Source organism: Anarhichas minor, unplaced genomic scaffold, assembly GCF_050575085.1.
Source record: "Anarhichas minor isolate MPS153535 unplaced genomic scaffold, ASM5057508v1 ptg000052l, whole genome shotgun sequence".
NCBI classification, from domain to species: domain Eukaryota; kingdom Metazoa; phylum Chordata; class Actinopteri; order Perciformes; family Anarhichadidae; genus Anarhichas; species Anarhichas minor.
This window is the reverse complement of record NW_027466498.1, coordinates 3,489,021-3,502,218: the sequence shown is the minus strand read 5'-3', so window position 1 is coordinate 3,502,218 and position 13,198 is coordinate 3,489,021. Positions and strand designations below refer to the sequence as shown.

The window sequence follows — 13,198 nt, the reverse complement described above, 5'->3', positions numbered from 1 at the left end:
CTAACCCCGAACTCTGAGTAAACTAACCCCGAACTCTGAATAAACTAACCCTGAACTCTGAATAAACTAACCCTGAATCTGAGTAAACTAACCCCGAACTCTGAGTAAACTAACCCTGAACTCTGAATAAACCAGTGGCGGGCTGTGCATTTTATACCTGGGCCTTCACTGCTGTCCTGCAGCTGAAACACAGCTACGGTTATTATTTGTTTTGTGTAAAAATGAAGCCAACACCTATAAATACACTAACTGCAGAGAATACGCCGCGAGTGCGTCTCCTCTCTGCTCTGACTGCAGCTGGGACTGCTGCGCAAGGCTTCTGTGAGAGTACCCGCCTGTGAGTGCTTTGGGGCGGCTCACGGCAGCACCCGCTGCTCGTTCACGACAGTCAAAACACCAGAAAAGTCTCCAATAGCACCAGAAAAAGTCGCTATTGTCATTGATATTGTCGCTAGTAGCTTTTGACAAAAAAAGTCACCATGAGGGTTTGGAAAGTCGCCAGATTTAGCGAGCAAGTTGCCAACACAGGCACCGGCTAAATATGTCCCCAGAGCAACATTGGATGTAACAATGGTTCCTATCACATATAAAACCAAACAAAAATCCATCTTCATAAAAACAAGTTGGACAACTAATAATATATAAACAAGCATATTAAAGCTACTGTAGATGTAAAAACAAATGCATTTAACTTACCAAAGCTGCTGTTCACTATTTAAAGACAAAGTGCATCCTCCTTTCTTTGTTAACAAAGAGTTCAATCTCACGGTTGTTCAGTACATCCGTGCGTTTTAGTTCTAGTAAGAAGTCCTTCTGGATTCATGGACGCCAGTGAAGACAGTCGAGCCTCCCCAGTTCTATTTCTTGAATAGGTTTTAATGTGTTTGAGGGCTGAAAATGTCCGCTCGACAGAGGCAGCAGATATTGGGATTGTCACCGCCCAACATGTCACACTAGCCCACTGACCAATCACCTATGGCTAGGCCAGCTAGCAGGCTCTGGCATGTCAAAGAATACGCCCAACATGTCAAACTAAAGATCTGATTGGTTGAACACGATGACAATCAACAATATCGTCCCCATTCACTTAAACTGCAAAGGGATTCACTTGTGAGTCTGCAGGCCTCGGGCCTCTCTTCTTACTTCGAGACACAGAGGTGAAATCTGATTGGATAAAAGCTCTACTTAAAACAAGCTGCACTGGAAGCAGAGCAACTGAGGAAGACAGTAGCTGTGCAATGAGAAAATAAGATAATGGGAAAAATATTTTTATAAATTATAATACATGTAGTGTATTTAAGAAAAATTATAGAATTATAAAATAGCTATAACTTTGTGATTCTGTTTAGGCCAGCAGAGAAGGCTTTGCTGGCCCTGACGGCCCACCACTGGAATAAACTAACCCGGAACTCTGAATAAACTAACCCTGAATCAGTATTCTGCCCAGAATATGTTTATATGCTGAAGAAGTGTTTAAGTTAACTGTTAAAATGTGTTTACATTATTTCATGCATAAATGGGTGTAGCGGTTTTATTTTGACACCTGTAATGAAGCAGGAAGTGAGAAGCAGGAAGTAGGAAGTTGAGAGCTGTAAACTGCAGGGAGCATGGTCTCTGTGTGGCATCCCATGTTTAATCCACAGTAATCTTTTGTCTGTATTTCTCAGAAAGCAATGGCTGTAAGTGTTTTATTTTCTTCATGTGTTGAATGATTAAGAATAGTGACTTTTGTTCGGATTTCGAGGTAAATGTGAACATAAGGCTGTTGATATTACTAGAGCGAGAGCCACAGCTAAAGCTGCACGCACCAGAGTCGCATTTGCACAAAAGGAGCTGGAACTGAAAAAACAAAGCCAAATTAGATTTGGAAAAAGCTACACTAGAAGCAGACTTAGCAGCACTGGAACTTGAAAAAGCAGCTGCTGTTGGGAATGCAGAGGCAGAAGTTTTAGAGGCTGCTGCAGGTAGAGCATGTGAGGATATGCAAAGTGCTAGGAGCGGCATCTCACTAGAGACAATCAGACAGCAAACAGAGGCATATCTGCAACATCAGGCTCAGGAGGACTTCGACCTGACCACACCTCCTCCTGATACATCACTTCCTTTCCACATCAAAGTGTCACCACCATCAGTGAAACAGAAAGCGGCTGAATTAAATCCTGCATACAACCATAACGTCTTGCCCACAATGCCAAGGCCCACTCAGCGGACTGAGTACTTGTCAGCATCAGGATACCAGAGACACCTGCCAGATCATCCCATCTCACACCCTCTCTCCTCCAACAAGACCAATCAGGAGCAGGACTCCTCTTCATTCAGGCGCATTCAGGCACTGACGTGCCAGAGTCATCCAGCCTATTTTTCTAAGAACAACACACACGACTCTGCTATTACTCCAGCTGCTAACATCATAGACTTTGCCAAATATCTGGCCGACAGAGAGTTAGTAACCACAGGGCTCAGTAAATTCGATGATCGCCCCAAGAGCTTCAGAGCATGGCAGTCTTCCCTTTTCAATGCAACTCAAGGCTTAGAGCTAACAGCCAGTGAAGAGTTAGATCTGTTGGTAAAATGACTTGGAAAATAAATTTCTGAACACATTAAGAGAATTCGAGCCATCTACGTTACCAACCCACAAGCCGCACTTCAGTTGTCTTTGACTAGACTTCAAGAGTGCAATGCAACCCCTGAAGTGATCGAGAATGCAATATTTAAGCAGACAGCCTTCCTCGTCTCACGTCGAAGGAAAATATCAAACTAAGAGAACTTAGTGATTTACTCATGGAGCTCCTTTCTGCCAAAGAGGATGGTTACTTACCTGGTCTTAGTTACCTTGACACACCCCGTGGCATTAAACCAATCGTAGAAAAGTTGCCCCCCAATCTACAAGAAAAATGGCTTTCTGCTGGTTTGAGCTACAAAGAACGCTATAGTGTTTGCTTTCCACCATTCTCTTTCTTTGCTGACTTTCGACACAGTCAAGCCAAGGCCAGTAATGATGCGAGCTTTGTTTTAACAGAGAGCAGCCACACTCATTACCACAGTGAAAGACTGATAACCAGGCAAGATGGTATGAAGGCTGCTCTATCGGTCCATAAGACCGACGTGTCCACTACATGTAGGAAATTTGGGTTTAGAACTGTGTTTTAAGAAATTATAATAGAAGTGTTTAATGATTCATAAATAAGAAATCATAATTAGAAGTGTTTTGGAATACATAATTAGAAGATTCATAATTGTAGAAGTGTATCTTAGTAGCACCTTTATATTTGCTTGTGAAACTGAAGGTTTTTGCCAAAAGTTGCAAATCCTTATCTTTATATAGAATGTTTACCATAGAAGTGTTAAGCCATAAAAGACAGTCATTGAATGTTTTAAACTGTAAAGAATAGTATGTTGGGAGTAAGGGACAGATAGATTTCTAGACAGGCAATTACAGGTCATACCCGTGCGAGGGTCCTGCGAGGAGGAGGAGCCAGCTGGATTTAGCCAATAGGAACTACGGACATTATGGGATGTTTTTTGAACTATGTAAGGCGGGAGAGAAAGAAATTCCGGCCTCTTGCTCCTGTACCACTGGGTGGGTGGTAACGTTTTTTGGGGTGAGCAGGTCATATTCGGTGTAACTGTAAATAATGTACTCCACTATGCAATTGTTTTAGCATGAGAGGTATTAAAAGCTTTGTTTATAATTGAAACCGGCTCTCTTTGTGTAAGAGGCTGGATTACATGCGGTTTCCCCACAGTCTAGAGGTTCCTTGAACCTAACATACAGCAGAGTCAAGCTCAATGCATGGAGCTCAGACAACTAAAAATGGCAGTAACGATGCAGCCAAGTACTGCCCACTTCACAATAAGTCTCATCCCCTAGAAAAATGTAGAGCCTTTAAAATGAAGCCACTGGAAGAACACAAAAGGTTACTCAAGGAACACAGGCGATGTTTCAGGTGCTGCTCTACAACTCATATGGCCAGGGAATGCACAGTGGAGCTAAAATGCAATGAGTGTGAGAGTAACCGACACATCACAGCCATGCATCCGGAAACCACTTTCTCACCAGTGATGTCTCCTACAGCAGAGTCGGACATCGCGCAGCGAAGCAGCGACCCTCTAGAAGTGACGTCAAAGTGCACAGAGGTCTGCGGAGAAGGTCTTCATGCACGATCTTGCGCAAAGATAAGTTTGGTAGTGTTTTTCCACAAGGACAATGAGAGCACTCAGTGAAGATGTATGCCATCCTTGACGACCAGAGCAATCGTTCACTGGCCAGATCTGAGTTTTTCCAGCTTTTTGGTATTCAAGGTGGACTTTCTCCGTACCTGATGAGAACCTGTGCTGGGACCACTGAAATGGTTGGAGGGAAAGCAGTCGGTTTCCAGGTAGAGGCAATGAATGGAGAAGTGCGTTTTAACCTGGGTCACACAGCAGAAAAACAGGGACAGCATCTTCGCCCTCTATCAATTCTTTAGGGCATGGGGGAATTGCTCCATCTTTTAGGGCACAACTCTAGCTCTGAACATCATGTAACATGTCCGACTAGCTAGCTTCTAAACTAATTTTAACATTACCGCCAATGGGGAAATGCTAACCGCGATTAGCATTTAATACAACAAATGCTATTCTAAAAGAGCGAATATAATATATCTTCGTACATCTTTTCATGCTTCATACAGACATACTTACAGACTAAGGTCTCTCAAGGCTACCAAACGGAAGAAGTAAAACGAAGCAGCGTTTTTTCTTCTCATTAGAATCTAAAAACAACGTAGCTCACTCGTAGCTCTGAATAGCATTTACGGCTAACTGGCTTGGCCGCTCCATAGGGCTGATGACGCCGCTGGTCACGGCGCTCGCTAATTGCTCCAATAACAGCTGCTTCCTCCACAGAAATGCAGACTTTTACTGCACAACAGCTGCTAGCAACGCTTGAAATTAGTTATCCATGTTGAAATGAATCGCTGGTCGCCCTGCCTGTTTGTTTTCTTCCGGGTACAGGTCACGTGATAGTGAGTGTGACGAATCAGGGACGGAGACGTCATGGCTGCTAATAACCAATCCAGTAGCGAGCACGGGCTCATTTTTTCTAACACACATCCGTTTCCGACCATCCACACTCAACCAAAACCCCGGAGTTTTGAAATACCTCCAACCTCGGGGGAGTTTTCAGACTCCTCCGTTTAGGGTGCTCCAAAACTGCTGCGTAGTGTGACCGCTCAGTGTAAACGTAGCAAAAACGGAGTAATGTGGACATGGCCTAAGACTGCAAAAGGATCAGGCATTTAAGAGTGGGGACAAGGACTTGTATAAAGAGTCAAAGTACAGGTTTAGTAAGGCGGTGAGAGACGCTAAACGACTGTACTCTGAGAAACTGCAACACCAGCTCTCAGCAAATGACTCTGCTTCTGTCTGGAGAGGCCTCAGACAGATCACCAACTACAAGCCAAAAGCCTCACACTCCATGAACGACCTCCGCCTGGCAGACGAGCTGAACGAGTTCTACTGTCGCTTTGATAGACAATGGGACAGCCCTGACTCCATCCCCCACAGCTCCATAACCAGCCCCGGACCACCAGGTCCCCCTCCCCCAGCCCAGCAGGGGCCCATGCCTCTGTATCACCCATTCCATTCCATTCATTGTAGCCGATCCCTCTCACCCTGGACAAAAACTGTTCGTGCCCCTCCCATCTGGCAGGAGACTGAGGTCCATCAGGACCAAGACTTCACGCCACATAAACAGCTTCTTTCCATCCGCAGTCGAGCTCATTAACAGAGCCCGGGACCCCTACTGGGGTACTGGGATATTCATCCCCAGGACAAATTCCTACCGGTCACACACCTTTACACTACACTTACATCTCACTTGTTTATAGTCCTGTTATCTGTTCGTTTGTGCACTTTCTTATATTTCACTTTATTTGATATCTTACTTTATATCTCTGTAAATTTTAATATGTTTCTACTTTCACTGATTGTTTGCACCTCCCGTCATGTTAAATTCCTTGTATGTTCAACATACCATGGCAATAAACGGTTCTGATTCTGATTTACAGGACCAGACTTCCTTCACAAACCACTTCCGCCTGATACAGATGAGTCTATTGAGCTGGTGGATCCTGAAACAGATGTAGATGTGAGACCTCAACTGACCACCCTTGCTACTCACATAAGTGAAGGTAAACTTACTACAGAAAGGTTCCAACGCTTCTCCACTTCGGGACTCTTTGCTGACAGCAGTTTCCTTCTTGATCCATCAAACTCGTTCACACAAGTCGGACTTGACAGACGCATGCAAAAGATGGCATCAGTGCAACAAACCACTGTGGCAACCCGGGGGACGTGGAGGCAAGATTCATCGATAAATCAGGTGACTCAGAGACAGTAGCCATGTAACAAAAAGTGTCCTTTAATAAACAGGGTAGGGTAAAGCGGGATAGGGTCAAACTCAACAAAAGATTCCTCCCGGTCGGAGTCTTTGGCCTTCGGTCTACACCCAGTGTGAGACGATTCCTCCGTCCTGTTTGGGCAGAGCAGAGGAGAGAGGTGAGTCCGCTTAATTACCTCCGGTCTGCTGAAGCTCCTCTCCAGAGGTTCAGGGGATCCTTGTATCCTCTGCCCAGTCTGTCTGCCGCTCCTGCTTCACAGCCCTGGGAATATATGCTCCTTCCAATTAGCTCATGGGCTGCAGGTGTGACCACTGCCATGTGCCTAGTGGCTGCAGCACCTGCACCGGATAGTATACTCCCTCTATCACCTCCCCCAACCTGAGCTTGGGGATCCGCCTCCTGTGCTGTGTTGGCTCGGCTTTTCCCCCTGGTTTGCCACACCACGTACTCAAGAAGAGTTGACAAAAGCGAAGCTGGTTATACTCAAGTCTGTCCAAAAGGAGGCTTTCAAGGTAAATGTGAACATATGGCTGTTTATATTTATCCGTTATTCATATTGCAGTCAATTAAGATATTTTGTATTTTCTTTTCTAGTTTCACTCCGATTCAACGTTGTCAACCTGATTTAATCTGTATGTAGTCAATAAAGGAGCAAGCACGCTCGCATTCCTGGCTCTTGAAAAGGAGTTTGGCTGGCTGTTTAGCTATGTTAACACTTTGGAAGTAAAACACATAGAGAGAACAGTAAAATCAGAGTAAACTAATCCTGAACTCTAAGTAAACTGTTGGAAAACAGAAGCTCCGACTGGGCTAGTGGATGAAGTCTAAACTACTGCTCGAACACTTTGTCCTACTGTAATTTGCTTTTTAATTTCAATTTTTTAGGGCTGATAAAGCCGCTGGAAGTGCTGCTCACAAAGCTTTCAAATAATAGTTTTCCTCCTGGGCATTAAGCTAGTAGTAGAATAATAAGATGCAGAATTTAACTGCTCAACAGCTGCTAATTTAGACAACTAGGTCAGCAACACGTAGCAAAAGATATCGGTTTTAAAACAAAAACATAGTAGTGTGGATGTAGCCTTAGGACCCTCTGAAAACCTCAAGATCAAAATTTCGGGAGTTCCCTGGAAAGATCATTAAAAAATGTTTTGTCACCTTCATTTGTCTCTAAAAAGTCCTTTTAAAGCTTTCTAAAGGCGACCTTCTGCTGTAATGGGCAGTAACCAATAGACCATCACAAACAAAGCCTCAAACTGCCTCATGAGTAATAGCTCATTGGTTTACACTTAACACTGATGCCCCACTTTCTCATGACATGCATCAACATCATAAAACACAATTCATCATAATAATGAAGAAGTTATGGGAACTATAAGCATCTCCTAACATCTACTAACGGGTCCATATTATATTAATGTGGGTTTAATTGGGTCGAGTAAGCTCCCATTGTATTACTGCAGATCTCAGGTCTGTTTGTTAAAATGTCTAATACCTAAGTACATCTATGAAGACTCTCTATCAGCTCTGATCATGTAGTGCATGCAGCTAACCCAGCAAACATTTTCAGTCATTTAATTCATTCATTCATTATCCAAACCGCTTATCCTGTTCAGGGTCGCGGGGCGCTGGAGCCGATCCCAGCTGACATTGGGCGAAGGCAGGGTACACCCTGTACAGGTCGCCAGTTCATCGCAGGGCACATGTAGAGACAGACAAACATTCACGCTCACACCTACGGGCAATTTCGAGTCTCCGAATAACCTAAGCTGCATGTCTTTGGACTGTAGGAGGAAGTCGGAGAACCCGGAGGGAACCCACGCTGCAACAGGGAGAACATACAAACTCCACACAGAAGGACTACCCGGGATCGGGGATCGAACCCGGGCCCCTCTTGCTGTGAGGTGATAGTGCTAGCCACTACACCACCGTGCAGCCCATGTTGCACTATGTGGCTGAAATAAATGATGAGTAAGAACTCAATGTGAAGTGACATTAGATAAATAAAACATGTAAAAAAGGGAGTTGGTATGTTGAGGATTAAAAAAAGAGACAGCACATTGTTACATGATTTAGTTATTAGTACATGAGAAGACAGAAGAGATGAGGCACATGAAGAAGATGAGGGGAACAAGATATAGAGAAATGACTAGCAGTGATGAAGTGGGAATACTTAAATATATGGGAACACAAATCTCACACAATGGAACACATCAGTCAACGTGTGTGTGTGTGTGTGTGTGTTGATTACCATATAGATAGGATTACTGAAGCCTGTGTGAAGAATTAGGCTTAAGGCTTAAGGCTTCCGCAATACCGACAATTTACTTACAGAGTAAACATACACAGAGAGAGGAGGCGGGTTGACAGCAGAGGATTATAAAGGTCAATGACACAAAGCGATGGCCCAACTGGCTCAATTCACACCAACCACTTTCCGCTGTACAAGGTGTACAGCGGAATGTCGGGGATTTTGGGGATTCACCTTGTATATAAGTGTGAAGGCTTCAGGAAGAGCTGAGGTTCTGCCCAGATCCACCTGCTTCTGAAGAACCCTTTTATGAAGAAAGGGTTTTTCAAGGTTGTTTGTAAGATTAAGCTTCCCTCCCCCCCTACACCCTTTATGTTGGAGAGATCCAGGTGGAACCTTTATGAATGGTTTGAACAGGAACTAAAGTGGTTCTCCTATGGGGAAGTCGAAAACCCTATATGATTCTACTTAGCACCTTTATTTCCCAGAATGTAGAATATATGTAAATGTTCCATTCAGGAATTCCAGTAATCTTAGTTGTTGATGAAGGTTCCTTCCCTGTCTCCCAGCACAAGACCATCGTTTGGGAAATCAGGAAATTCTGCCATCCCACAGTTCTTTGCTCTACCACAGATTGAGAGCCCTGGCACTCTGAGCTATTTCTTCTTCAACCAGCTCAGAAAGGAAGTGAAGCTAGATTCAGTGATTGATTGATTATGATAACTTATTAATAAATCAGAAAGAGAGAGAGAGACGAGTAGTTGCTTTAGATGAATGGGTGGAATAGTTGCAAATTCTAAGCAAAGAGATCTTGACTAAAGAAAAGATAAAAATAGCAACAGCCAATTATATCTGCCCTCTCTCCACCCCACGACGTTTGTGCAGAACAAACTGTGTGAGGCAGCGGGCAGAGGGGATGTATAAGTTAATGTTCCCAGACCTTGTTGCAGTTGTTTCTCCCAGCATCCATCCGCCTTCTACTCCTTCTCTTCAGTCCCTCTTCATTCCACTCACACGATAGAAATGCTATTATTTCCAAGTCCCTCCAATTAGATGCATGTTCTGTGGTGTTATCACCCAACTGAATGCCAGTAATGAGGAAACATCAGAAAACTGGAACTGTTGATGGTCTTCAGGACTGTTAACATCACATGTGCAAATGAGAGGGATAATAATAAAAACTATACTAGGCAATGTACTGCTGGGATGTAGATATTATTTTATAGTCCTAATCTTCAGGTTTTAGTGTAGAACAACAGCTCTGAGGTCTCTCTCTGTACATCTTCTCATCCAAATAGCATTTTTTTTATCCCTCCGTTTCTTTCCCTTTTTATCGCGCAGTGCAGTGTAAGTTAGAGAGACAGACTTATTGATAAATGTCCATGTCTGATTTGGTACAGGAATATACTAGAATTTGTGTCCTCACAGGATTTCAACAGTTTGGCAGTCTGGCATAAACGTAGTGATAGAGTATCATTGTGTTCATTTCTGTTTCTACTCAGTAGTATATATATATTTTTTTTTTACCTTTTATTTAACGAGATAAGTCAATTGAGAACCGGTTCTCATATACAATGACGACCTGGCCAAAAAAGCAGCAACAGGAGGCAAGTCATTACAAACGGGGGCGACTGTGGCGAAGTGGATAGCAGGGCCGTCCTTCAATCAGAGGATCGGCAGTTTGATCCCCGGCTCAGGCTTGTTGCTTGTTGTGTCCTTGAGCAAGACACTTAATAACCCCAAATTTGCTCCTGTAGATAGCTGTGCCTACGGTGTAGAATTGTGATAGAATCTGAATTGTAAGGGACTTTGGATAAAAGCAACTGTAATGTAAAACATAGAAACATCTCAATCAATCTTATACAAAAATTACAACATCATAATATGTACAATATATAAAAACAGTGTTCAGGTAGAAGCAAACTCAGAAACAGTTGCAGTGATCAGAGACTATCGTTTGTAATTAGAATGAGGGTTTGGAGTTTCAGCTTCTTTTGCAACTCGTTCCAGTCGCTTCGAGCAGCAAACTGGAACAACAAACGGCCGAAGCTGCGGACTTTTGGAATGACCATATTGATGAAATTGCTAGAGCGTAAATTGCGGTTACTGTTACTGAGAGTGGGATTTTTACCAATCATAGTTTTATAGATGAACTGATACCAGTGGATTAATCTGCGGATATGGAGTGATGGCCAGTTGACTAAAGAGTACAGATGAGTTGCAGTGATGAGTGTTGAAAGGACACCGGTGACGAAGCAGATGGTGGTATGGTTTGGTCTTTGCAGAGTGGGTAAAGGAGGTTTTGCTATGGTACAAAAAAACTATTCCTGATCTAACTTTAGAAAGCGGTAAGTTTATGTCCATGTTAAAGGTGAGCGAACTGTCTAGCCCGGTGTTTTTCAGCCTTTTCTGAGCCGCGGTACATTTTTTACTAACCAAAAAAGTTACAAAATGACACATTGCAGCATAATACAGCAAATATATATATATGTATATATATATGTATGAATAGTTTTGAGGGTCAGAAAGAGATAATTTTGAGTGAGGCTTTACAGAGGTGCAGCAGAGAACAGAGGGATGGACAACTGACCAGCAGGTCACAGGAGGAGGAGTCCGGACGACTTCAACCAAACACTGAGATGATAACTGCCCGAAGCCAGGAGGGGCTATTGAATTTCGGCCAATCACAGAGGCTGATACTGGACATTTAAACTTTCGGACAGAGACTTTTAAATATAGGCTTAGTTCCAGAGGGTTTTGCCACAGTTCGCGCCGTTACCACTCTGGGTGACCAGCTGGGCTGTTATTTAGTGGGCCTTGTGAGAACTCTGCCCTGGGGACATATTGATATCGATAGAGTAATTCAGTTTGCAACTGTTATAGCTTCTCTTGTTTATTAAATACTTTTTGATTGTTAACCGGATCCAGTTAATTTTTGGTGCGACTTCGCTGCTGAAGGTTTGCAGCAGCGAAAGTCCCATCTGGGTCTCCCCTAAAAAGGTCTAGCCCTAACAGTAATATTGAGAAATTAGCAAGAAACGCTAGATTTTAAAAAGTATCCAACCAAAAATCCCAGTTCAGTGTTGCCAACTATTTTCCAATGAAAGTAGCTAGCAGCACTAGCTCCAACATGTAGAGAGAGAAAGTCTCCATGTCTTTATCACTGACAGCCTGTCCCTTCAGGCCTCCCTCCAAAGACACTTCCCAAAATTATCATTATGAATGAATGTGAACAACCAACATGGCTACTCACAGCTCTCTCTCAGAGCCAACACACCCCATGGGACTGACAAAGAATACATAACTTGGGTGCTGACTTTCAATGTCCCTTTCCCTTCCTTGTTATCTATTAGTGCTTCTCTGGTTAGTGAGAGAATTCGACGATTTTGTTGTGAACTTCTGACTCCACTTCGCAGTGAATAAAACTCATCTGAACAGGCCAGAGAATTGAACCTGAAATATGTTTTTGTCAATATAGCCACACAGTCACTTAGACTGAAACTACCATCTCCTATGTTAGCTACTTTGACCCGACACTCAATCTAAAAGGAGGACATACACACTATTACTCACCAGTGCGGGTGTTGACAGTGAAGAAGTTCTGTGGATTTCCACTGATGATGCGGTAGTTGAGCCTGTCAGCGGCTGCAGGGGGTGAGGCATCAGGGTCCTGGGCCTGGATCTGGATCACAGAAACATCCCGTGGAGAGTTCTCAGGGACTGAGGGCCGGTACAGTGGCTCTGAGGTCAGCGGGGCGTTATCATTAACGTCCTCCACCTGGACGAACACCTCAATAGTCTCAAACTGGGGAACAACACCGTGGTCGCTGGCATACACTGTTAACCAATAAGAGTCCTTGGTCTCGCGGTCCAACATATCCGTAGTGTAGATCACCCCTGGTGGAGGAAGAGACAAACGGAGCAATTACTTTCTGGGTATTTAACTCTGCTTCATTTCTCATTATCCAGACATGGCTTGGAGAGAGTAAGGGACTGTCTGTACTGTACGCACCCTTATCTCTATGGTTTTGCTCACAGTCAATCACTGCAAGCAGCTACGACCCATACAAGTCTGTCATTTCAGGTCCAGTCCCTCCCTCCAGGTTACCTCATTCCCTTCACCTAACTTTCCCCACCCAGACTCACCTGCATCCTATTCCCTCATGTGTCGCTCATATTTATACCGGTTCAGTTGCTTTCACTCTCGGCCAGATTGTCTAGTGTTTTTCTCCTAGTTTTCCAGCTTTCATTTCTGTATTCTTCTTTTGGATTCCTTTTGCCTGCCCCTTTGGATTTGTTTGCTACACAGACTGATTACTTGGTTTGACCCTTTGCTTTGATCTCAATATTGAAGTAAACCCCTTCTACCTGAACTTGAGTTTATGTGTTGTGCTTTTGGGTTCAAGTCGGCCTCCAGTTGTCACATTACAAGCGATTGAACTTAGGACGTTAAAAGTAGTAAAATGTTAATACAATGAAATAGAACGAAATAATTCATAATGATCAACATAAACGTTGATAACACAAAATAGATATAAAAATGGTAATATATCAATTGTAAATAATA

General features: G+C 43.5%; 1 protein-coding gene across 2 annotated transcripts in view; it reads right to left on the bottom strand.

The window, feature by feature from the left end:
• The window catches only part of LOC142931500 (protocadherin Fat 3-like), a 122,032-nt gene that overhangs the window by 82,741 nt on the left and 26,093 nt on the right, over positions 1 to 13,198 (bottom strand). For both annotated transcript variants that reach the window (XM_076075448.1, XM_076075449.1), the window contains exon 2: positions 12,205 to 12,528. In XM_076075448.1, coding sequence (XP_075931563.1) covers positions 12,205 to 12,528 — 324 coding nt within the window. The remainder of the gene's footprint in view (positions 1 to 12,204; positions 12,529 to 13,198) is intronic.